The sequence below is a fragment of the Podarcis cretensis genome (assembly GCF_951804945.1).
Source record: "Podarcis cretensis genome assembly, chromosome: 4".
In the NCBI taxonomy this organism is placed as follows: domain Eukaryota; kingdom Metazoa; phylum Chordata; class Lepidosauria; order Squamata; family Lacertidae; genus Podarcis; species Podarcis cretensis.
In genome coordinates, this window is record NC_137173.1 from 3,532,269 (window position 1) to 3,557,407 (window position 25,139).

The window sequence follows — 25,139 nt, forward strand, 5'->3', positions numbered from 1 at the left end:
CTGCTGAGAAACCTCCAAGGAAGGAGAGTCCCCCACCTCCCAAGGGAGACCTTTCCCCTGCCCAACTGCTCTTAGATGTCCCTCAAGGCAGCGGGTCCTGAGTTCGAGCCCTGCTGAAAGAATCGCACTGGCTGCCAAGGAGGAACCCAGCAAAGTTCAAAAGAAATAAATCCTATTCTCATCATAAATGAGTAATACTTTCTTATGCATGCTTATGCACACAACAAAAGTATGCCATTTTCCTTTCCAGAAATGCTCAATTGCTAATTCAATGGACTGAAAATGGATGGTTGTTGTTATGTTTAGGGAAGCTTTTAATATTTGATGGACTATTGTATTTTAATATTTTGTTGGAAGCTCAGCTATACCTGCCGGAGGTGATTCAAAGCCATCCTGGTGAGTGATGGGTGGTGTGGGGGACCCCCATGGGGAAGTGGGGGAGGGAGCGGCTTTGGGGAAGGGGTTGTCCGTCTGCCGGAGAGGAGGACCAAACTGGCCTAGGGTCACGTATCCTGTTTGAAAGGGGAATCATCTTACGGACTTCCTGTGAACATCTGGGTCAGGAATGCCGTTCCTGGAATGGACAAACACACAAGACGTAAGCGGCTGTGCATTCACATAAACAATACTCTTCTATATATTCTTATCACAATATCAAATGTTTACCTTGCACATAAACAACACATAAAGTGCAATAATATAGACGGAAGTCCCAATAAATCAGTTCATTCATAAAAACCAAATGTCTGCTAGTTTCTGTTCCACATATGTTCATAAAGTCCAGATTGGAGCCTACTACAAGTTCCACAGCGTTGACAAGGATTCATAGCTGTCAACTTTCAGATTTGAAAATAAGGGATCAGCAGCCTCACCTGTCCCAGGGACAGTCTACGGGATATCTAACAATCCGGGATAGCAGCGGGAAACAGCACTGGAATAAGGGAATTTCCCGCAAAAAAAGGGAAGGTTGACAGCTATGCAAGGATTTCCGGAATAATGCCTTGTTTTGCTCTCATGGGCTTCATCAGTAGTACATAGTCTAAGTAATAGAAATGAATATAATGTCACAATTCATCATATTTTAACAAATGTACATCATATTTTGATACTACTACTACTACTACTACTACTACTAATAATAATAATAATAATAAATTTATTTATACCCCGCCCTCCCCAGCCGAAGCTGGGCTCAGGGCGGCTAACAACAATCAAAGTAATTCTAAAAACATTCTAAAAACCTTTCATTATAAAAATTAATTAAAATCAAATTGATGGCAACCATTAAGCAAAATTCTGTGCAGATTGCCAGAGGAGGGGGTCAGGCTGCGCCCTGACCAAAGGCCTGGTGGAACAACTCTGTCTTGCAGGCCCTGTGGAAAGATGTCAGGTCCCGCAGGGCCCTAGTCTCTTGTGACAGAGCGTCCACCAGATTGGAGCCGCGGCCGAGAAAGCCCTGGCTCTAGTTGAGGCCAGCCTCTGTGGCCTGGGATCTTCAAGATGTTTTTATTTGCAGGCCGTAAGCTCCTCTGTGGGGCATACCAGGAGAGGGTCCCATAGGTACGAGGGTCCTAGGCCGTATAGGGCTTTAAAGGTTAAAACCAGCACCTTAAACCTGATCCTATACTCCACTGGGAGCCAGTGCAGCTGGTATAGTACCAGATGAATGTGATCTTGCAGCAAAGACCCCATAAGGAGTCTCGCCGCGGCATTCTGCACCCGCTGGAGTTTCTGGGTCAGTCTCAAGGGCAGCCCCACGTAGAGCAAGTTACAATAATCCAGTCTGGAGGTGACCGTTGCGTGGATCACAGTGGCTAGGTCAGGGCGAGAGAGATAAGGAGCCAACTGCTTAGCTTGGCGGAGATGAAAAAATGCCGCCTTTGTTATAGCTGTAATCTGCACCTCCATAGAGAGGGAGGTATCTAAGATTACACCCAAACTCTTAACGTACGATGCTGGCACCAACTGCACCCCCACAAGAGATGGGAGTTGCCCCCTCAATCCCATATCGCCCCATCCCAGCCAGAGGACCTCTGTCTTTGAAGGATTCAATTTCAACTGGCTCCCACGTAACCATCCAGCCACAGCTTCCAGACATCTGGTCAGTGTGTCTGGGGCCGAGTCAGGATTGCCATCCATCAACTGGTAGAGTTGGGTGTCATTGGCATATTGATGGCAACCCAGCCCAAAACTCCGGACAAGCTGGGCGAGGAGGCGCATAAAGATGTTAAAAAGCATCGGGGAGACAATCGCACCCTGACAATTCCCCCCCAAGCGCCACACTCTGTCCCCGACCAGAGAGAAACGAGCGCAGCCATTGAAGGACTGTGCCCTGGATCCCCACGTCGGCAAGGCGGTGGTCCAGGAGTTTGTGATCAACCATGTCGAAGGCTGCTGACAGGTCTAGAAGAATCAGCAGCCCCGACCCGCCTCAATCCAGCTGCCTGCGGAGATAATCTGTTAGGGCGACCAGAGCCGTCTCGGTCCCATGACCAGCGCAGAAGCTGGACTGAAATGGATCGAGAGCCGATGTTTCATCCAGAAACCTACCAAGCTGTTCAGCTCTCTCAATCACCTTTTTTTAAAAAAAAAATAATTTTTATTAACCGGCCAATCAAATCAAATCAAATCAAATCAAATCAAATCAAATCAAATCAAATCACATAAATTCCGAATTACAGAGCCGAATTTTAAATTTTGTTGAGGGGACCCATATTTCAAGATCCGAAGGGGGATTCTGATCATCTTCTTGACACTGCGTTAATGTCCAAATCAGTCCAAACAAAGTTCATAATTCTATCCAGTCTTATCTTGCTGTTTCCGCATCACATCTTGTTCATATATTTTCTCTTTTTTCTTTATGATCTCTTCTGATAGTCTCCTTAAGCCGATAAACACCAATAATAATCCTGTGTGAATTTTTCCGTTCTTCCAATCCTCAGATCGAGATGGTTTCCATATATCATTGCCTTCATAGATAACAGCGCTCTTTCCATCATTAATTACAGAACTGTCATTCTTAAGTCCCACTGAGGAGTTTCACCCACAATATAAAAACAGCTCTATTTCTCTATTTCTCTATTTCTCCTCTCAGACTTAAGTCCTCCGACAGAACTTCCCAATATGGCAACGGCATTTTTAACTGCGTCATTCCAAAGCCCTTATACATTCCACGCTCTTCTTAAAACATGCTTTGGTTCGAAAGTTTATCTCCACACAGTCTTAAATCCACAGCTTAAGTCCTTAACACGACATTTCTGACTTGTGAGGGGGGGATTCTTGTTTAATCACATAAAAGAAAGAAAGGAAGGTTTTTCCCCCCCTCCCTCCCTTTGCCATACCGAGTCTTGGCGTATCTTCTCATGATTTATACTTGTTCCTCCGACTCGTCTTGTTTTTTACTCCCCCTTCTTCCTTGAAATATGTGCATTCGCTTCATCCAAATTGTTTCTTTTGAAGTTCTTGCAGCTAGTGGCGCGGATCAGAGACGGCTTCCAGGAGCGCCGAAATCCCACAGGAGGGCATTGTGCCTAGTGCCCCCATCCCCTCAAATTCAGGGGTGGTATAGGGCACAGCAGGCAAGGGCAGTCCCCCCCCCCGCAATCCTGGGGGGGGGTAGGGAGGCTATTTACTCCCATCACAGCCTCCAAATTACCTAGTGTGGGTCAGAGAGATGTTATTGTCAGCCATCTTCTGATGCGCTCCTAGTGGCCCCTCCCCTCTCTCAATCACCTTCCCCAGCAATGGAAGATTCGAAACCGGGCGGTAATTGGATAGATCTAAGGGATCTAATGATGTTTTCTTTAAGAGCAGGCGCACCACTGCCTCCTTCAGTTCCCCTGGGAATATCCCGGTGCCAAGGGACAAATTGAGAATATCACCCAGGGGGCCCCGCACCTCATCTGGACACGCTCTAATCAGCCAAGACGGGCACGGGTCAAGAGGACAGGTGGTGGGCTTTCCAGCTCGGAGGAGTCTGTCCACATCAGCTGGGGATATCCGGTCAAAGTGGTCCAATACTGGACCCGAGGACAGTCGAGGGGCCTCCAGTTCCTTTATTGTATCCAAATTGGCAGGGTGGTCATGGCGGAGCAACAGGACCTTCTCCACAAAAAAATTCGCAAATGCCTCACAGCTGTGTGTCAAATTGTTATTTAAATTTGGCTGTCCCTCAAAGGATGTTAAAGACCTAATTATACTAAATAATTGTGCCGGGCGAGAGCTAGCGGAGGCAATGGAGGCCGAGAAGTAGGACTTCTTAGCGGCCTTCACTGCCATCTCATAGGTTTTCATAAAAACCCTATAAGATGTTATTGAGGCTCCGTCACGGGCACCCCGCCATACTCGCTCTAGCCATCTGAGGTCCCGCTTCATTTTCCAAAGCTCCTCAGTAAACCAGGGAGCCCGGTTTCTGCGGGGTCGCAGAGGGCGCTTAGGTGCGATCTCATCGATAGCTGCTAGGAGCTGGATATTCCAGCCCTCAACAAGCTCAGTCAATGAGTTGCCAGGGGGAGCAAGGTCCCGCAAGGCCTGACGGAATCTATCAGGGTCCATTAGCCTCTGTGGGCGAGCCCAAATTGGCTCGCCACCTAAGCAGGGTGAGGGTGGAAAATCAATCCTGGCTTTCAGAGCGTAGTAATCAGACCATGGCACCTTCATTGAAGGAGACATGATCACATCTATACCGACGCCAAAGATCAAATCCAGCGTGTGGTCTGCTTGATGTGTGGGGCCCAAAAGAAACTGGGAGAGCCCTAGTGTTGCCATGGAAGACACCAGGTCCAGAGCCTGTGAGGAGGGAGTGGCATCAGCATGGATGCTGAAGTCCCCCAATACCAATAGGTTAGGGAACTTCAAGGCCCAGCCGGCCACCCCCTCCAGCAGGCCTGACAGGGTAGCTGCTGGTGAGCTAGGTGGCCGGTACACCAGACGGACAGCCAAGCTCACCTCGGAGCACCACACTAGGCCAACACATTCAATGCCGGGGATTGATGGCGATGGTAGAGCCCTGAAAGAACAATCTTCCTGGATTAATAATGCCACCCCTCCCCCCCGGCCCACAATCCGCGACTGGTGGAGGACGGAGAAACCCGGGGCGCCATCTCTCGTAAGGTAACAGTTTCCCTTTTGCGCACCCAGGTCTCCGTCACACAAGCCAGGTCAACCCCATGCGAGGTGAAGAAATCTCACAGGGTGGCAGTTTTGTTGCCTATAGTCCTGGCATTGCACAACACCAGTGACGGAGGTGAGTAATCCTTGCTCACCCTACCCTCGTCTCTCGGGATGGGGCGCAGATAGGAAGGGGTATGAGCATATCTGGATCTCGATGCCCCCACCGCCGTACCTCCCTCGCCCCACCACGGTAGCAATCCCAAGCCTCATACCAACCTCCATATACAAAATAGAAAAGCAAAGCAAACCAAAAACAATTGTACCAAACAAAACCAATCCCCACCGCACTCAATATCCAACCCCAAACCAAAATAAAATGGAACACAATAAAAATACATCAATAAAAACCACCGTTCACGGTGGTACAACAAAGTAAAAAAGTAAAAACCCCTTTAAAACATTTTTAACATTTGCTGCAGCAGCACCAGTGTCCTTAAAGCTGTAGCGGTGGCAAGTGTGGGCCCCGCCCCCTAGGCCTGGTGGAGTGGGCCTACAGGAGGGAGCGGCCTTCCCCAACACTCACGGTGCAGCAGCAGCAGCAGCGGTGTCCCAGTGCATCAATGAGGCCTCTTAAGCTGGGGCGGTGGTGAGTCAGTTTAACAATTTAACAAATGTGCAACAAAATACAAACCTGTGTATGGATAAAGTTTGCTTTTCATTTGTTGTTTTAAAGGGGTCACTTTAAGAAGAAAACCTTACAGCTGCAGATTGCTGTCACCTGTAACTACAGTGGTGCCTCGCAAGATGAAATTAATCCGTTCCGCGAGTCTCTTCGTCTAGCGGTTTTTTTGTCTTGCGAAGCATGGCCATTAGCGGCTTAGCGGATTAGCGCTATTAGCGGATTAGCGGCTATTAGCGGCTTAGAAAAGGGGGGGGAGGGAAAAAACTCACAAGAACTCGCAAGACGTTTTCGTCTTGCGAAGCAAGCCCATGGGGAAATTTGTCTTGCGAAGCACCTCGAAAACGGAAAACTCGTGAGTTTTTCATCTCGCGAGGCATTCGTCTTGCGGGGCACCACTTTAAAATCAATGCTGCGCCTGTCTATATCATCTTACATTGTAAGAGTTGTTGTTCAGTGCAGAAACCACTATAAGTTCTATTATCCTGATACTTAATATACGTTATGTACTTTTAAAGCACAATTGTTTATATGATTTTAATTTGTTTAATGATCTAGTGGTCGATCCACCACTCTGGTCACTGCTCCCTGAGAAAAGCTCAAGAACTCTGGGCAAAGACAATGGGTAGATCACTGGCAGTATTTTTATTACTGGGAGTAGATCTCAGTCTCTTGGAAGTTCTGGCATTGTGGCTAGTTTAAGGTACTAGCACAACTTTAACTGCCACTCATCTTTTGTTGATATTAATTTTCCAGTATTTTTGCTATTAACATCCTACCTGTTGTGGTCGTGTAAAGAAACATTCTTTTATTTTCATTTGGGATGCTTATCGTTAGAATGTTAAATAGGAAAGCTTTGGTTTTCTTTAAAATAAATAGCATTTATTTTATTTTATTTTATTTTATTTTATTTTATTTTATTTTATTTTATTTTATTTTATTTTATTTTATTTTATTTTATTTTATTTTCCCTTTGGGGACATGTTCACATGTGGAATAAGGTTCCCTCGTTTTGTCTGCATCTCCAATGCTTACTGCTGATATTTATTTATTTTGACCTATTTGCTTGTTTGTTTTTAAATATTTTTTATTGAATGATATTATGTTACAAAAAACATTACAACCATACTACCACAAAATATAATTGAGAAATAAAAATTACATACATCAATATTTTGTTTGTTATTTGTTATTTACTGTCTTATTTCCTTCCAAACATTCCATACAAAACACACTCCCGCAGAAACACAAAAAATACAATAAAATAAAGTGATAATGAAAATAAATATTTTCCCCCTTTTATCTTACAAAATCTTTTCTTCAGTTTTGACTTCCTATCAAGTCCCTTCGCATATATTTTATCTTACAATTGAATGTACACAAAACAATAAACCTTTCTATATAAATTTTCCAAAAGATTCTGAAAACATGATAAATCCTTAATAGTTGTCCACCTTCTTTTAGTTCCTTTATCACTCGAATGCGAGCACGGAGTCAAAACTATTATTGTATTTTTGAACATATCTTCTATAACCATCCCAGTTTTCCGCGATTTTTTGCTTTGAGTTTCCTTTGAGTTTACTAGTCAATTGAGCCGTCTCCACAAATTCCTGTAATTTGATTTGACAATCTGTTATTTTTGGAGCCTCCTGATCTTTCCATCCCTTGGCAACGAGTATTCGATGTCCATTTTCATATATATATATATATATAATATAAATATATAATATGTTCCTCAATGTACCAAGCAAACACATATATCAATATATAAACCACATGTCCGAAACCCAGAAGAAAAGTCCTAAAGCCGTTTTGACTCTTTCACTCACCTCAAATATTTCTCTACAAGGTCAAAGGAAATTTAGAAACCTCCCCATTGTCTCTGTCCTCACAAATCCTGCCTTAAGGGCACATTTAAGGTGTGAATAGGGTGAGCCTGTGACCTGGCTCAAGAATGAAGTATTATCATTACAAAAGAATGGCCAGCCTCCCCAGGTCCTCCAGTCAAGCGACCTTTAACAGGTAACCTGGCAGACAAGGTAAAAACAACGCATTTCCACTGCGACCAGGGAAAAGCTTTTCCCGTCATCTAGCAGAGTTTGCGAACAGCGATGTGGCCTGTGTGAAGAAAGCTCAGGCATGCAGAAAAAGACTCCCTACGCAGCTTCTTTCTAATCTAAGAAGCTTTATTGTACAGCGGCAAGAAAAATCAGCAGTCCGGGAGAAAGAGCTGACATGCTGTCTCTCCCCTTCAAAGCAAAACAGAAAGTAAAGTATTTCACATTACAAAGTGTACAAACCCCGTATGTGAACACACCCCCAGTGACAGGATATAACTTCCCGAGCTATTAACCCTATAAGCTCTGGGTCTCCTCACACCCCTACTCATCCTGTACCGCTGGGGTGAATGTAAGCACTACCACTTACCCCAAACCCAACCCATCACAGAACTCCCCGTTTTTGGAAGCTCAAAGGTTTAGTGAACCCATCTGCCAGATTCTTCTGGCTCGGACAGTACTTCAGCTTCACTAAGCCTGTCTGAACACTCTGACATGCATTTTGGAAACGTATGTCCAAATGTTTGGAGACTCTGCTAACTTCAAACAGGGTTGATTGTCTTCCCAAATGGTGATGGGCAAGCAACACTCTCCACAGATCTCTTGGACCAAACACTTTAAAACTCTAGTTCCCTACAAAGCTCCGACAACGCACTGAATTCAGCTTCTGGTTTTTTTACAAATGTCAATTTGAACATTTTTTTTCAATTCATTATATATCATTTCCCACAATTTTTAAACTTCTCTACATTTCCACCACATATGATAAAAAGTCTCTTCTTTTTCTTTACATTTCCAGCATATGTTTGACTCGGTTTTATATATTTTTGCTTTCTGTACTGGTGTAATATACCATCTATACATTTTCCAACTACAGTGGTACCTCGGGTTAAGTACTTAATTCATTCCGGAGGTCCGTTCTTAACCTGAAACTGTTCTTAACCTGAAGCACCACTTTAGCTAATGGGGCCTCCTGCTGCCGCCACGCCGCCGGAGCATAATTTCTGTTCTCATCCTGAAGCAAAGTTCTTAACCTGAGGTATTATTTCTGGGTTAGTGGAGTCTGTACCCTGAAGTGTATGCAACCTGAAGCGTATGTAAACTGAGGTACCACTGTAGTTTTCTTTCAAAAGATAACAGTCTGTAAATTTCAAATTTACTTTCCACAATTTTTCCCAGTCCTCAAATTGTATGTTATGTCCTATATCTTGTGCTCATTTGATCATGACCGATTCGACCTCATCTTTTGTTCCCCATTCTAGCAAAATACTATACACTTTCTTCAGCACATGCACTTCTATAATTTCCTGTTGAAATCTAGAAAATGTATAACTAAACCCTTTCTTATTATCTTCCTTGTACAACTCAAGTAATTGTAGTGTAACCAATTCTGCAAATGATCTTTTACAGTGGTGCCTCGCAAGACAAAAAGAATCCATTCCGCGAGTCCCTTCGTCTAGCGGTTTTGTCGTCTTGCGAAGCAAGCCCATTGACGGCTTAGCGGACTAGCGCTATTAGCGGCTTTTAGCGGCTTAGAAAAAGGGGGGGGGAGGAAAAAAACCCCGCAGGAAATCGCAAGACATTTTCGTCTTGCGAAGCAAGCCCATAGGAAATTCGTTTTGCGAAGCACCTCCAAAACGGAAAACCCTTTCGTCTAGCGGGTTTTCCGTCTTGCGAGGCATTCGTCTTGCGGGGCACCACTGTATTTCCTCATATTCTTTTAATTACCATTTCCCTTCAGCAAATCTATGTATGTAGGCCCCTTTTTCTCTCTAGCCTGTATGAATTCTTTGAAAGGAAGTGAGAGAGGAGCTCTGACTGAAGCTCTTTCCACATTCCACACACTACTAGGGTTTCTCCCCTGTATGAATTCTTTGATGGGAAGTGAGATCGCAGCTCCTCCTGAAGCTCTTTCCACATTCTAAACACTGATAGGGTTTCTCCCCTGTATGAATTCTTTGATGGGAAGTGAGAGAGGAGCTATCAGTGAAGCTCTTTCCACATTCCACACACTGATAGGGTTTCTCCCCTGTATGAATTCTTCGATGGGAAGTGAGAGAGGAGCTCTTCCTGAAGTTCTTTCCACATTCCATGCACTGATATGGTTTCTCCCCTGTATGAATTCTTTGATGGGAAGTGAGAGAGGACCTCTGATTGAAGCTCTTTCCACATTCCACACACTGATAGGGTTTCTCCCCTGTATGAATTCTCTGATGCTTAGTGAGATTGGAGCTCTTCCTGAAGCTCTTTCCACATTTCACACACTGATAGGGTTTCTCCCCCGTATGAATTCTTTGATGGGAAGTGAGAGAGGAGCTATCAGTGAAGCTCTTTCCACATTCCACACACTGATAGGGTTTCTCCCCTGTATGAATTCTTTGATGGGAAGTGAGTCTGTAGCTGTGAGTGAAGCTCTTTCCACATTCCACACACGGATATGGTTTCTCCCCTGTATGAATTCTTTGATGGGAAGTGAGAGAGGAGCTATGAGTGAAGCTCTTTCCACATTCCACACACTGATAGGGTTTCTCCCCTGTATGAATTCTTTGATGGGAAGTGAGAGAGGAGCTATGAGTGAAGCTCTTTCCACATTCCACACACTGATAGGGTTTCTCCCCTGTATGAATTGTTTGATGGGAAGTGAGTTTAGAGCTATCAGTGAAGCTCTTTCCACATTCCACACACTGATATGGTTTCTCCCCTATATGAATTCTTTGATGGAAAGTGAGAGAGGAGCTCTGAGTGAAACTCTTTCCACATTCCACACACTGATAGGGTTTCTCCCCTGTATGAATTATTTGATGGGACGTGAGAGACGAGCTCTTCCTGAAGCTCTTTCCACATTCCACACACTGATAGGGTTTCTCCCCTGTATGAATTCTTTGATGGGAAGTGAGAGAGGAGCTATGCGTGAAGCTCTTTCCACATTCCACACACTGATAGGGTTTCTCCCCTGTATGAATCCTTTGATGGGAAGTGAAAGAGGAGCTATCAGTGAAGCTCTTTCCACATTCCATGCACTGATAGGGTTTATCCCCTGTATGAATTCTTTGATGGGAAGTGAGACTGTGGCTGCGACTAAAGCTCTTTCCACATTCAATGCAGTGAAAAGGTTTCTCCCCTGTATGAATTCTTTGATGGGAAGTGAGATCGCAGCTCCTCCTGAAGCTCTTTCCACATTCTACACACTGATAGGGTTTCACCCCTGTATGAATTCTTTGATGGGAAGTGAGAGAGGAGCTCTGACTGAAGCTCTTTCCACATTCCATGCATTGATATCGTTTCTTTCCAAGGAGATTTTGTTGATGGGAAGTCGAATAGGAGCTCTGACTGAAAGTTTCCCCACACTCCAAATTTTTATATGGCTTCTCCTCTCTGGGGATTTTGTCGTGGTCACCTTTGTTCTCGATTTCCAATTCATCACCATCTGCAATGGAAACAAAAAGGGATTAGAGCCTCAGGAACAAATGGAGAAGATCTGAAGGGAGTTGGTTGTGTGTTCATTACCTGTGTTGTTTGTTTATTATGAGATTCTGATGAGTTGTTGAATGTTGCTTTGTTATACAGTCATGGTCAAAATTGTGGAGGACTTCCGGAAAAAAGTGTATTTCAGAGGTTTGATGGCTCAAAACACCACTTCTTTTGGAGTAATATCATAAAATTATATATCAGTGGAAAGATAATTTAAACAGGAATGTAATCCAACAAAGTTTGTTCAATTACCTGTATTTTATCAAATGTTATAGCCAATAACGAAAAAAGGAAGTTATAGCCAATAACCAAAAAAGGAAGCTTAGGTTGACTTTTTTCAGTGTGTTATGTGATTGCTATCAAGTCGGTTGGTTTTTTGTGTTCTTTCATTTAGTGAGGTTGTAAAACATAATAAAATTATAGAAATGGAACAGAGTTGACTGGTCACCCAGAAAGCGATGTAAGATTCTAATATTAAGTGAACAAGGCTACAGTTATGAAGAAATTAGATGAAAGATTGGGGGAAACAAAACCAAAGCTGGCCTTTCTATATTTTTGAAGGGGTATAAGGAGACTCAGTCACTACAAAATTTGACTGGTAAAGGCAGGAAAAGGTGCACAAAGGCAAGTGACGATGGACAAGTGGAGAGACTGTCCCTACATGACAGAAGAAAATCTTCTGGGTGTATACAAGATGACATGGCATAATGTAATGGGAAGCTGAGTGCAAGGACTGATCTAGATGTTAGAATTCTAAGGAAATAGCCATTGTAATCTCTCAAGCAAAAGTTGAAAAGATTAAACCCATGTTAACTGGACAGCAGAACAATGCGTCACTACCTTTCATGGTAGTGATGGCATGAAATATGCAAGTTTCTTTAACTGGGCAAGAGGAGAAGAATCAGAGAAGATTTATATCCTACTTGCATTACACCGACTGTGAAACACCCAGACAGTGTGATGATCTGAGGTTGTATGGCAGCAAAAGGTGTGGGCAGAATTTGCATCATTAATGGGAATGTTGAGCCCAAACTGAAGCGTTCCACAAGTGATCTTTTCCCAGATACTGAAGCATTTCTATATATATTTATACAAATCTTTCTTTCTTTCTTTCTTTTTCTTTCTTTCCTATTTCAACAGGATTCAGTTCCATGAATGTTCCATGCTGTGTGCAAAAGGTGCTTTAAAGATAATCCTATTGCACTGCTGGAATGGCTTGGGAATAGCCCAAACATTAACCCAATCAGAAATCTATGGCGGCAACTGTGGCGTTCGTACGGAGCCTCCAGTCATCTCACGGACTATTGACCCGTACACCACTAATCCGCTGCCACCAACCAGTTGGCCAGTTAAAGCAAAATGGAATCCAGCATAGATGGGAATTTCCAGAAGGAATTTCCTTCTATTACAAAGACAAGAGGTTCAAACTAAGTAGCCTTCAGGATCTGGAAAAATTCTCCAGAAGATATGATAAAGAGTTGGGAAAAGTGGAGAAGGTAAGACCAGGACGGGAGCAGTCTGAAGAGGAGAAGAAGAGGGAGAAGAGGAAGAAGAGGATAATAATAACAAGGACCCCCATGTTTGATAGTAGACTTATACAAACCAGAAAAAGGCTCTGAAAATACTTTCATAGAATGTGAATGGAGTTAAAAATAAAAATAAAAGGCACAAAATCAAACATGTCTTGATTAAATGGAATTTAGATATAACCTGTTTACAGGAAACACATGTCACAAGGAAACATAAGAGGATTTTAGGAACTAAAAGATTGGGGAAAGATTTTATTGCCTCAGACACAAACAAAAAAAGAGGGGTTGTATTGTATATAAAGGAGAAATATGACCCAAAATTAATTTATAAAGATGAGGAGGGGAAAGTGCTGATAGTGCAAATTACGTTCCAGGGGGGAAAGGTAATCATTGTGGGAATCTACGCACCTAATGACAAAAAAGCCGACTTTTATTCGAAGCTCAATGAAACATTATCAGAATTTTTGGATCAGAGTGTGATAGTAATGGGGGATTTCAACAGTGTGGTTATTCCAGATTTGGATAGATCAACGACAAGGCAAGACACAAATGAAGGTAAACTACCAAAAACATATTTTGATATATCAGACACTATGGGGCTAACAGATATTTGGAGACTTAGAAATCCCACAACAAAACAGTTCACATTCTTTCCAGGTCCAAATCCAAGCTTTGGTAGAAAAAATTACATTTGGACTTCTAAAGAATTGGTGCCAAGAATTTCCAAAATTGAGATTCTCCCAAGGACATTATCAGAACATAATTCGTTATATTTGGAGTTAAAAGGAAAAGACCCTTCATCATTCAGATGGAGGATGAATGAAAGTTTATTCAATGACCAAAAGATAGTAAATTAGGCAAAAGAGACAATTACAGAATAAGTGGAATTTAAACAAAGGAACACCCATTAAAACAGTATGGGATGCACGCAAAGTTGTAATGAGAGGATTCCTGATCCAAAAGAACAGTTTTCAGAAAAGAGGGAGACTTCCGGATTAGCGCCATCGGCAATAGCGGAATTCCTCTGATCCAGAGGAACCCGCTCCGCGAAAATCGGGTCTTGTCGCTGCGGTGAAGGCGGAGACCCTTTAAAAATCCCAGGCGGATGAAGCCTGGGAATCTGGGATTCGGCTGACACCAGGAGCGCCCCCCCTACACGCAAGGAAACCCCTTTTTCGGGGATCCGAAGCGACTTGGGGTGAGCGGCGCGGTGTTTTGAATCGACCGCTATTTTTGTGGAGTGCAGCCGCACAGCCGTTGCCGGAGAGTGCTGACTTTTTCCTGTGGACAATTGGACTCTAAACAAGTACCCATGAGTAGAACGGAAAATTGGGCTAAGAAACATTTTAATTTGGCACTCAAGCGGGAAGGTTCTAAACAGGAAGTCTGCCTTCTGCTTTGTAAATGGCCTGAAGCAAAAATTGTGCAAGCTAAAGTCTGGAAAGTTGTACATAAAGGTTTAAAATTCCTCCTGTTTTAACCATCTAAACCCCTCTTGGAAGCAGGAGTAAAGAGGGGGAATTTTGACTGTTTAAGCCTGCAGGAGAGAGAGTAAAGAAAGATAAATTTCCACCGTCTCAAACCTGGGAACGGGGTGTCAGAGACAGAGATTTTTGGTGAAGTTCATTGACTGTGAAAGGAGCATCCTTTGACAGATAGTTAAAGAAGAGAAACAAATTGTCTCCAATGTTGCCTTTTGCATTTAAAAGAAACAAGAAATCTGAAAAATGAAAGTAACTTTTTTTTGTTGGATCTGCTTTCAAAAGATGGATACAAATAGAAATTGTCTCCTCTAGAGGGAGCTTGTTAAATTGTTGCTGGAGTCGATCTGGGGACTCTACAGCTGCGGTGATAAGGATCGTGGGATCAGACTGTGACCTTGAACAAAACTGTGTTTGGAAGAAGTTTTGGTGTTTGCCTTTTGCAAGACAAGCGCTTTGTTGGAGCAGATGCATGAGAAGATGGACTTGATGACTGTTGCAGTCAAAACTTTTGGACAAACAGCGAATACTTATACAGAAACCATCCAGGAGCCAACTCAAGAACCTGCTTTGACAGAGCAAGTGCAAATGCAGAAGATAATGGAGGAGGCTGCTGTTGAACCTCAAGTAATACAAATGGAGAAGCCCGAGGCCCTACAGGAGCATAAGCCGTTGTTGTTGAAGGTTGAATCTGGAGTGGGCCAGGGGGGGTCTGGAGTTGTGGGGGCCCTTAAGTTTGGAGGCACTTTGAAACATGCCTTTAAATATTTTCTGGACTACACTGTTGATTGTGGGGAATGGGACTGTGGGGAATGGGACAATCTGCTGAGGAGAGACGGAGATATTTTTGATTTGGAACATCCCCGAGACCTACTCCTCAATGAGAAAGGAAAGGAATTAAGAAAGAGATCAACAAAAGATAAGGTAAAGTGCAAGTACAAACAAGAAGAAGATCTGCAGAAGGGACATGGAAAAGACTTAAGAGCCTCGGACATAAGATTACCAGGTTGATGGACTAGATGGAACGGACAGTAAGGACTGACATAACCCGAGACCAGGAAGAAGAGACGCTGGAGGAAGATTAGAAGATTTATTTTTTTTAAAAAAAACTTATATTGGGAATTAGTGTAAAATTAATGAGCATTAGGAAAATGTTGGAATGAAAATATTTGGCTTTAGTAGAAATGATATAAGGAATTATGTACAAATAAATATTAAGTTTTAAGCTTTAAGGTATTTTATAGAAAGATAAGGTTAAAATAAATTAAGGTAAATTGAATGACAGAATATAGTGAAAGATGGAAAGGATTTGCTGAGTTAACTAATAGGTTAGACTGTTAAGACAAATTACTCAATAAAAATTGAGAAAGATGGAAAGAATTTGCTGAAACAAATAACTAAACTAGAATACAAAAAGGGAGGTGTGAGGAGGTTGATGAAACAAGTAAATGAAGGATGGAGATATGGAATATTGGATGTGTTTTTTTATTGTTATTGGTGTATTGGTTTTTATGTGTGTGTTTTTTCTTTTTTGATGTACTGTTATGTATGTTTTGTTAATTTTTTGTTGTTCTCTCTTTTGCTTTTTTTTGTAATTTTTGTAATTTCTAATAAATATTAAAAAAAAACAGAAAAGAGGAGAGGAAGAAAGAAGAAATCCTGTCCCATCTCATGGACAATGAGAGACTGCTGAAATAAAACCAAAAGTTGAGCTAATAAGACAAAATATTAAATTGTTTCAGACTCAGTTCTCTATGTTGGTGAGTCAGGATGTAGAGTGGAAAACAAAAACAATGAGACAAAGGAATTTTGAATCCGCCAACAAAACTGGAAAATTATTGGCATGGCAATTAAAGGCAAGACAAAAACAAAACACAATGTGTAAGATAAGAGAGGCAGAAAACATCATTGAAGACCCCAAAGAAATTAGAAAGACTTTTCTGAAATTTTATAAAGATTTGTATAAGACAGAGAAAGAAGATTGTAAGAAAATAGAAAATAGAAAAGTCATCAATTACAGCAGATCCCCCCAGGAGAAAAGGAACAATTAAACCAGATAATTACAGAACAAGAAATTGAGAAGGCGATAAAGAGAATGAAGATAGGGAAAGCTCCAGGCCCTGACGGCATTCCGGCAAAATATTATAAGACACTATGTGGACCATTATTACCTGTGCTGTGTGAGGTTATGAATAACATTTTGAAGGAAGGGAAAATTCCAAATACCTGGAAAGAGGCGTACATCACTTTAATCCCAAAGAAAGATACAGATGGTTTGAGTGTTAAAAATTATAGACCTATTTCCTTATTGAACAATGACTATAAATTATTTGTGGATGTGCTGGCCGACAGATTAAAAAAACTTTTAAAGGAAGTAATACATAAAGATCAAGCTGGTTTCCTACCAGGGCGACAACTGAAGGACAATGTTAGGAACATAGTGGCTATAATTGAATACTTGGGAGTCTAGAAATGATAAACAAGCGGCCTTGGTGTTCACTGATGCAGAGAAAGCATTTGATAATGTTTCATGGCGGTTTATGAAAGAAAACCTAAAAACAATGGGAATAGGAGAAATGTTTTTGAAAGGTATTGAGGCTATATACTCAGAACAAAAAGCCAAACTTATTATAAATAATAATTTGTCTGACAACTTTGAAATCTCTGAAGGTACCAGGCAGGGTGTCCTTTGTCGCTCCTGTTGTTTATTACACTTTTGGAGGTATTAAACAAGAATTTGAGAGAAGTGTCAGAAATCAGAGGTATTAAGGTAGGATCGAAAGAGTTTAAAGTAAAAGCGTTTGCTGATTATTTAGTTTTAACATTAGAAGACCCAAAGAACAGTGTACAAAAAGCCCTAGAGAGAATGGAGGAATTTGGAGAAGTTGCAGGATTCAAACTCAATAGAAATAAGACCAAAATGCTGGTAAAAAATATGAATAAAGAAGAGACAGAGGAATTGCAACACAGGACAGGAATTATGGTGGTTAAGAAAGTGAAATACCGTATTTTTCGCCCTATAGGACGCACCTAATTTTGGGGGAGGGGAATAAAGAAAAAAAATTATCCCCCCCCCCAGCTGCGGGGGAAGCCCGAGCTTTTAAATACGCACCTACTGTAGTTTTTAGAGGAGAAAAGGATATCTGCCCGAAGTGCGGGGCACTCTGCTTCAACGCGCCCCACGCTCTGGGCAGCAGGCTGCTATCCGCAGCCTAGGGAGCCGTGCGGGAACTTCCGCGGGCTCCCCAGGCTTGCTGATAGCTTCCTGAAGCCTGGAGAGCGAGAGGGGTCGGTGCGCACCGACCCCTCTCACTCTCCAAGCTTCAGCGAAAGCCTGCATTCGCCCCATAGGAAGCACACAGATTTCCCCTTCATTTTTGGAGGGTAAAAAGTGCGTCCTATAGGGCAAAAAATACGATACCTTGGAATTTGGTTGACAACAGGGGAAAAATTGTATAAAGATAATTATGAAACCACGTGGAGAGAGATTAAGAAAGATTTAGAAATTTGGAACAGTTTGAAATTATCCTTTTTGGGCAGAATATTGGTGATTAAGATGAACGTTTTACCTAGAATGTTATTCTTATTCCAAACAATTCCATTGATTAAAGGGACAGGACAATGTAGAGAATGGCAAAAAATAGTGTCAAGATTTGTCTGGCAGGGAAAGAAGCCGAGGATCAAAATGAAAATGTTGATAGATGAAAAAGAAAGAGGTGGATTTGCCTTACCAAGTATGAATCTCTATTATGAAGCATCCTGTCTCGTATTATTAAAGGAATGGATAACATTGGAAAATACGGACCTATTGGATTTAGAAGGTCATGACAACAGGTACTGGTGGCACTCGTACCTGTGGTATGATAAGGTAAAAGTTCATAAAGGTTTTTTAAACCATGTGATCAGAAGGTCAATTTATGAAGTATGGGAAAGAAACAAATATTTATTGGAAACGAAAACCCCATGGTGGATATCACCAATAGAAGTACTGACAGTTAAAAAAGTAAATATGGAAGGAAGGTGAGCCACCTATGAGGAAATTATTAGAAAAATGGAACAAGGGTTAAAACGTAAACCATATGATCAAACGGAAGGCATGGTTACAGGTTGGTTGCAATACCATCAGGTGAATGATATATTGAGTGAGGATAAAAGGAAAGTTACAGATAGGTAGCCGTGTTGGTCTGCCATAGTCAAAACAAAAGAATACTCAGAAGAAGTGTGCATGCACACGAAAGCTCATACCTAGAACTAACTTAGTTGGTCTTTAAGGTGCTACTGGAAGGAATTTTTTTCTTTTATTTTGTTTTGATAAAAGGAAAGCCGGGTTTAAAGATAAAAAAATCAAGATTTCAGTTAGAATTAGAGGAAGGCAGAGGTAGAATACTATCTAAGATATATGATTTGTTATTAGAATGGTTTCTGTCAGGGAACTGACATCAGAGCGAGAGGCGGAGGCAGGGCTCCAGAGCGATGCCGGAGAGGGGACCAGCAGGGGGGAAGGAATTCAGCGTAACACCAGTAGAGAAGAGAGGGAGATGGAGGAATTGGCCACAGGGCTCCGAGACACTTCATCAGAAGCTAGTGGAGAGAGCGCTGGCACGCCCCAGCCTTCCCCTTACTTGCGCAGATGAGTTCCGCGCAGGGAACATAGGCGGAGACTTGGTGTCAAACAGCTTTTATGCTGGAAAAGATTCAAGAAACGCCCACTGACGGATTCTGCAAGTGACTAGCAGGTCACGGAGGGCGAGCTGTGAGCCTAAGCATGATTGGGCAAGCAATCAACTAAACCGAAGGCAATTTACGCACAAGTAACCCCCTTACAACCATTACAGCAATCCGTCAGTCCCTGAAATTACTTGTGCGCAGGCAGGGGAACCATGAGTTTGACTGGAGGCGCCGGTGCCGCGGAGCAAACAGCTGGTGTGCAAGACCTGGTAAAGAGGAACCGGGAGCTGGAACAGCATGTAGCGTTGCTGACGGCGTGGCTAGATGAGAGGCGAACCCAGGATGCGCAGGTTAGACCCACCCCAGTAGCAAAGAAGGTGCCTGGACTGGTACACAAGTTCAGGGGGAAGCCACAGGACTATAATGGGTTCCGGACGGAAATAGAGTACGCTTTGGAGCTGCAGCACAATGACTTTGCTGACGATGCAGAGAGGGTGGCGTATATCGTGGGGCACCTTCAGGATGGCGCGCGCGAATGAGTCAGGCCCCTAATGGCCACACAGAATGCTGCCATGAGGGACGTCCGGAAGTTTCTCCAGGCGATGGACGCAATGTATTCAAACCAATTTGGGCAGAGTGTGACCCAGAGGGAGTTGATGAGATGCAAGCAAGGGGATCTATCTGTTAGAGACTACTGGTCCCGCTTTGCGATGCTAATACACCGGCTCGAATGGGATCTAGATGACCCGCCCATACGGATGCTGTTTGAGGAGGGGTTGTCTCCGTGAAAGACGAGCTCTCCCGCGCCCCCCGCCCGCAGTCTATGAACTGACCAAATCTGCGCTTGCGATAGGCACACGCCAGGAAGCGCGCGCTTTGGAAAGGCGGGAAGGGAGAGGAGAGCATTGCCCTGACTATCGTATTCCTGAGATGCCAAGGCAGCCTGCCGATGATGTGGTGCCAATGGAAATCGATGGAGCGCTCGCGGGGGAGGTTTCGAGCGGCAACCAAGGAGTCAAAAGGGAGGGAAAGGCTGGGGAAAGCACCAAGAAGTGTTTCCTCTGCCAACGGCCAGGACACTTTGCCAGGGTCTGTCCACAAAGAAAGGCTTGGCAAGGGATGGTGGGAGCCGCTGGAAGCGAGGAGGAGGGGGCGGGAAAAGGTGCAGGGAAACGCCAGCGCTTGACTGCCCACAGGGGGGCGCAGCAGCCAAGCGAACAACTAACAGAAGTGCCCCAACCGGACCCACCCAAGGCTTCTATAGCGATAGAGGTGGTGCTAGAACTCCCAAACGGACACCCAGTCAAGGTGAAGGCAATGCTGGACTCAGGCAGCTCCTGTAATTTTTTTAGCAAGGAGTTTGCACTAGAGCACCAACTCCACCTGCTGCCACTGGATTTCCCACTCCAAGTGACCACGATAGATGGCAGGGAGCTGCTGGGAGGGGAGGTGACACATCGAACCCCACCAATGAGAATGAGAGTGTCCAGACACACAGAAACCATTGCCTTTCATGTGGCCACACTGGCGGGACCCCCGATAATACTGGGCATGAGCTGGCTAGTACTACATGATCCGGTGGTGGCTTGGCATCAACGGACAGTCACCTTTGGGTCAGCGCACTGTTTGGAACACTGTCTGGGGGGGGGGGAGAAGCCCAGGGTGAAGTTGGCCAGAGTGGCAGCAACCACACTGAAGCAGAGAGCAGAGGTGCCGCCACAGTACGCGGACTTACAGGAGGTCTTCAGCGAGAGGGAGGCGGACCGGCTGCCGCCACATAGGCCCTTTGACTGCCAAATCAACCTACTCCCTGGGGCGCAGCTGCCGGTGGGTAGGCTGTATGCCATGTCGGACCGGGAGATGCAGGAGTTGAGAGACTTTATTGACAAGAACTTAAAGAGGGGGTTCATAAGAGAATCTAAGGCAGTGGGGGGCAGTCCTGTGTTCTTTGTGGACAAAAAAGACACGGATCAGCTTAGGCTGGTCGTGGACTATAGAAAATTAAACCTCGTATCGGAACCCGTGACCTTCCCTATGCCCAGAATTGATGATATTCTAACTCGGGTAAGGAAGGGTAAGATCTTTACCAAGCTGGACCTCCGGGGAGCATACAATTTGATTAGAATGAGGGAGGGGGACGAATGGAAAACCACCATGTTCATCCCCCCTAGGGGCCTTTGAGTTTCTAGTCATGCCATTTGGATTACAGTCAGGCTCAGCCTGTTTTCAAAGCTTCATGCACCATGTGCTGGGACCCCTGCTGTACAAAAACTGCGTAGCATTTCTGGACGACGTCCTGATCTATTCGGACAATGAAAAACAACATGTCCAGGATGTCAGGGAAGTGCTGAAGAGGCTACAAGAGCATCAGATATGGGTCAAGCTGGAGAAGTGCCAATTTCACGCCAGAGAAGTGGAATTTCTGGGGTACCGGTTGTCAGACAGAGGCCTAGCCATGGACCCTGGTAAGGTGCAGGCGGTGCTGGAATGGAAGGCCCCCAAAACCCGGAAGGATGTGCAGAGGTTCCTCGGGTTCAGCAACTTCTACCGGAAGTTCATCAAGAACTTCGCCCACTTAACCGCACCCATCACGGATTGTCTCAGTAGCAAAAAGAAGTTTGTCTGGACGGATAGTGCCCAATGATCCTTCAAAAGGCTAAAGAAGGCATTCGCCTCGGAGGAACAGCTCCTGCAAATGGATCTGCAGAAGCCGATGAGGCTGGAGACCAACACATCTGTCAAAGCTGCCCAAGGTCCCAGCTCACAGAGGACCAACGCCAGGTCGTCGTTATATACAAAAGTCTTTATTGAAGTTCAGTTTCCATTCCAAAGCCGTAGCGCGCAGCTCTACGTCTTAAACCCTAGACCGCCGAAGTTCCGTCTGAATCTCCTCCCCCCTGACACTAGTTTAAGATTCTAGCCCTGCTCCACCTCTTCCTCTGCTCTCTTCTCCTCTGGGTCCTCCTGTCCGCTGGGGCATTCCCCTTTCTGGACTCTTCTGACGCTGAGTCCCCTGACTCCTCCCCCTGTCTCCGGCGGGCTTTAGGACCCGGTTCCCAATCCTCGTTCTCTGCTGCCCTGCGCGCCTGTACTTTTGAACTTGGCTCTCGCGCCAACCCAGTGACCTTCCTCCTGACCGTTACACTGCTTCTGTCACTGCTTCCCTCTTCTGGGATTCAGATTCTTCCCCTTCGCTCTCCATCTCCCCTCTTCCCTGTGCTTCTGCTCCTGAGCCCCTGACATCCATCCCCCCTCGAAGCCCCCCCTTCCCCCCTCTCCCTCTTCTGGTGTGGGTTCCGGGTGCTCCAGTGTTGTGGGGGTGAGTGCAGGATACAGCTCATCTCCCCTGGTGTGCAGCCAGCCGGCTGGCTCCTGCCAGTCCATGACGGGCTCGTCGACGTCGATCTCCTCTGCTTCCATTTCTCTGCAGGTGTGCTCGAACCCAGGATCCTCCCACAACACGTCCATGTCCCCCTCTCCCCCTGTTGCCTCGGGTGACGTTGTGTGCAAGGGCCCTCCCGGCAGTTCCCTGCTCCACCCCACTTCCGGTTGATCTTCCCACCAATAAGAGCGGTCTGTGCCAAACCCTGAGATTGATCCCTCTGGGGAGGTAGTCTCTGGCGCCGTTTCCTCAGCTGGTGAGAACCCCTGGAACGTGCTGGCTGAGAGTGTGGGTGTGAAAAGATATTCATCAAAATAATCTGCCGGCATGGGTCTGTGTGGGAAGAGTGCATGAAACTCGTCTTTGAGGTAGTGCTCCTCCACGGTATAGTACGGTACCCACCTGTTGGCGCTGGCTGGGGTACCTTCCCTGGCGAGGAGATATTCAACCCCCTCTTCCCCCCATCTCGAGTCTAAAATCTCTGTGACCTCGTTGAGTGGCTCTGCTCTCGGTGACCCCCCCTTCGTGGGCGCCTCGCTGAGCGGGCCTGGTGCGGTCCCTGGCGCCTGAAACCTGTGGGGAGCACTGATCTATGAAAGACCGGATGCATTCTGGAGCCCTCCGGGAGTGTCAACCGGAAGGCTACTGGATTGATCTGTGCCTCGACTTGGTAAGGCCCTAGCTGCTTGTGTCCAAGCTTCTTCTTAGCTAACGATCTGGCCGGCACTGCCTGGGCTGCTAACCAGACCCAGGCCCCCACCTGGATGTCTTCCCCAACTCTCCTGTGTTTGTCTGCCTACACTTTGTAGGCGTGTTTTGCTAGCTCCAACTGCCGTCGGAGTTGCTCGTGGACCTCCTGTAGCTCCGCTGCCAAGGCCTCTGCTCCCTGTGGCTCCCCTTCCCCCACTCTCTCTAATCCCAGGAAGGTTCTGGGATGCCGCCCATTATTGGCGAAGAACGGTGTCACCCCCGTGGACACGTGCTTCGTGTTGTTGTAGGCAAACTCGGCCAGCGGTAGGTAGTCCACCCAGGTCGAGGGCTGTTGATTCGCGTAGCATCTCAGGTACTGCTGCATGATGGCGCTGACCCTCTCCGCTTGTCCGTTGGTCTGCGGGTGTCGTGCCGACGTTAAGTTGATCTTGACGTTCAGGATGCCCAGCAGCTTCTGCCAGAAGTTCGCCGGGACCACATAACACCGGTTCTGAGAGATCTGCACTGGCTCCCAGTACGTTTCCGAGCACGATTCAAAGTGTTGGTGCTGACCTTTAAAGCCCTAAACGGCCTCGGTCCTGTATACCTGAAGGAGCATCTCCACCCCCATCGTTCAGCCCGGACACTGAGATCCAGCGCCGAGGGCCTTCTGGCGGTTCCCTCATTGCGAGAAGTGAGGCTACAGGGAACCAGGCAGAGGGCCTTCTCGGTAGTGGCGCCCGACCTGTGGAACGCCCTCCCATCAGATGTCAAAGAGATAAAGAATTACCTGACATTCAGAAGACATCTTAAGGCAGCCCTGTTCAGGGAAGTTTTTAATATGTAATGCTGTATTGTTTTTAACATTGATTGGGAGCCGCCCAGAGTGGCTGGGGAAACTCAGCCAGATGGGCGGGGTATAAATAATAAATTATTATTATTATTATTATTATTATTATGAACTGGCGACCCCGGTCGGACAGGATGGACCGCGGTAAGCCGTGCACTTTGAACACGTGGTCTATGAACAGTTTGGCGGTCTGTTCCGCCGTGGCCACCTTCGCGCAAGGGATGAAGTGCGCCATCTTGGTGAACATGTCTACGACCACGAGTACCGCCGTTTTGCCCCGCGAGCTGGGCAGATCTGTGACAAAGTCCAGGGCCACTCTCTCCCACGGTTCGAGCGGCGTCTGTAGCGGTTCCAGCAGTCCCGCCGGCGGCCTGTGTACTGGCTTGGCCCTTTGGCATGTGTCACACCTAGTAACGTACTCTGCGACTTCTCCCCTCATCTTGGTCCACCAAAAATCTCTGGCTACTAATTCCGCCGTCTTGTCCTTGCCGAAGTGCCCGGGGCTGGGCGCGTCGTGTAACTGCTGCAGTACTTTCGCGCGGAGGTCATCTCCCGGCACGTAGAGGGCCCCTTTGCGGATGAGCAGTCCGTCGCATATCTGGAACTCGTCGTCCTTCGCCGTGCCTCTTCGCACCTCCTCCATCTTGGATTGTGCGAAGGAATCCGCCTGCAGCACGCGACGTACCGCGTCCAGGTCCACGGTGGCTGAAGCGCACGCCCACGCTTTCGGTGCGAAAATGTGCTTGGCCGCCACCGGTGCCGCTTCCTCGAGATACTGCGGCTTCCTGGATAGCGCATCCGCCATGACGTTGTTGTCTCCTGGGATGTATTCTATCCTGAAGTCAAAATCCGCAAAGAACTCCGCCCAGCGGATGCGTCTCTGGTTCAGGAACCTCGCTGTGCGCCAGTACTCCAGGTTCTTATGGTCCGTGCGGACCTGCACCGTGTGTTTGGCTCCGATGAGGAAGTGCCGCCACGCCTTGAAGGCTGCATGAATGGCCAGCAACTCCCTGTCCCAGATGGTGTAGTTCTGCTCCGACTTGCTGAGTTTCCTGGAGTAGAAAGCACACGGCCTCCAGTCCCCTTGCGGATCTTGCTGCAACAGGACCGCCCCCACGGCTCTGTCTGAGGCATCCGTTTCAACCCTCATTGGTCGGCTGGGGTTGACGTGTAGCAGCTGTTCTTCGGACGCGAAGAGACGCTCGAGCCGCTGAAAGGAC

The 25,139-nt window shown here is 45.7% G+C and overlaps 1 protein-coding gene and 1 long non-coding RNA gene across 2 annotated transcripts in view; one reads left to right on the forward strand and one right to left on the reverse strand.

Moving 5' to 3' along the window:
- LOC307215182 overlaps positions 1-9,003 on the forward strand; it is a 207,672-nt gene extending 198,669 nt beyond the window's left edge. Inside the window, exon 2 of the long non-coding RNA XR_013838355.1 lies at positions 8,266-9,003. This is a non-coding gene — a long non-coding RNA (uncharacterized lncRNA). The remainder of the gene's footprint in view (positions 1-8,265) is intronic.
- A 288-nt stretch (positions 9,004-9,291) lies between these two features.
- Positions 9,292-25,139, reverse strand: part of LOC307214855 (uncharacterized protein) — a gene marked incomplete at its 5' end in the record, with an annotated part of 46,507 nt that continues 30,659 nt past the window's right edge. The window contains one exon of the mRNA XM_079973908.1: positions 9,292-11,275. Within this exon, the coding sequence (XP_079830034.1) occupies positions 9,696-11,275 (1,580 nt within the window). The 3' untranslated portion in view covers positions 9,292-9,695. The remainder of the gene's footprint in view (positions 11,276-25,139) is intronic.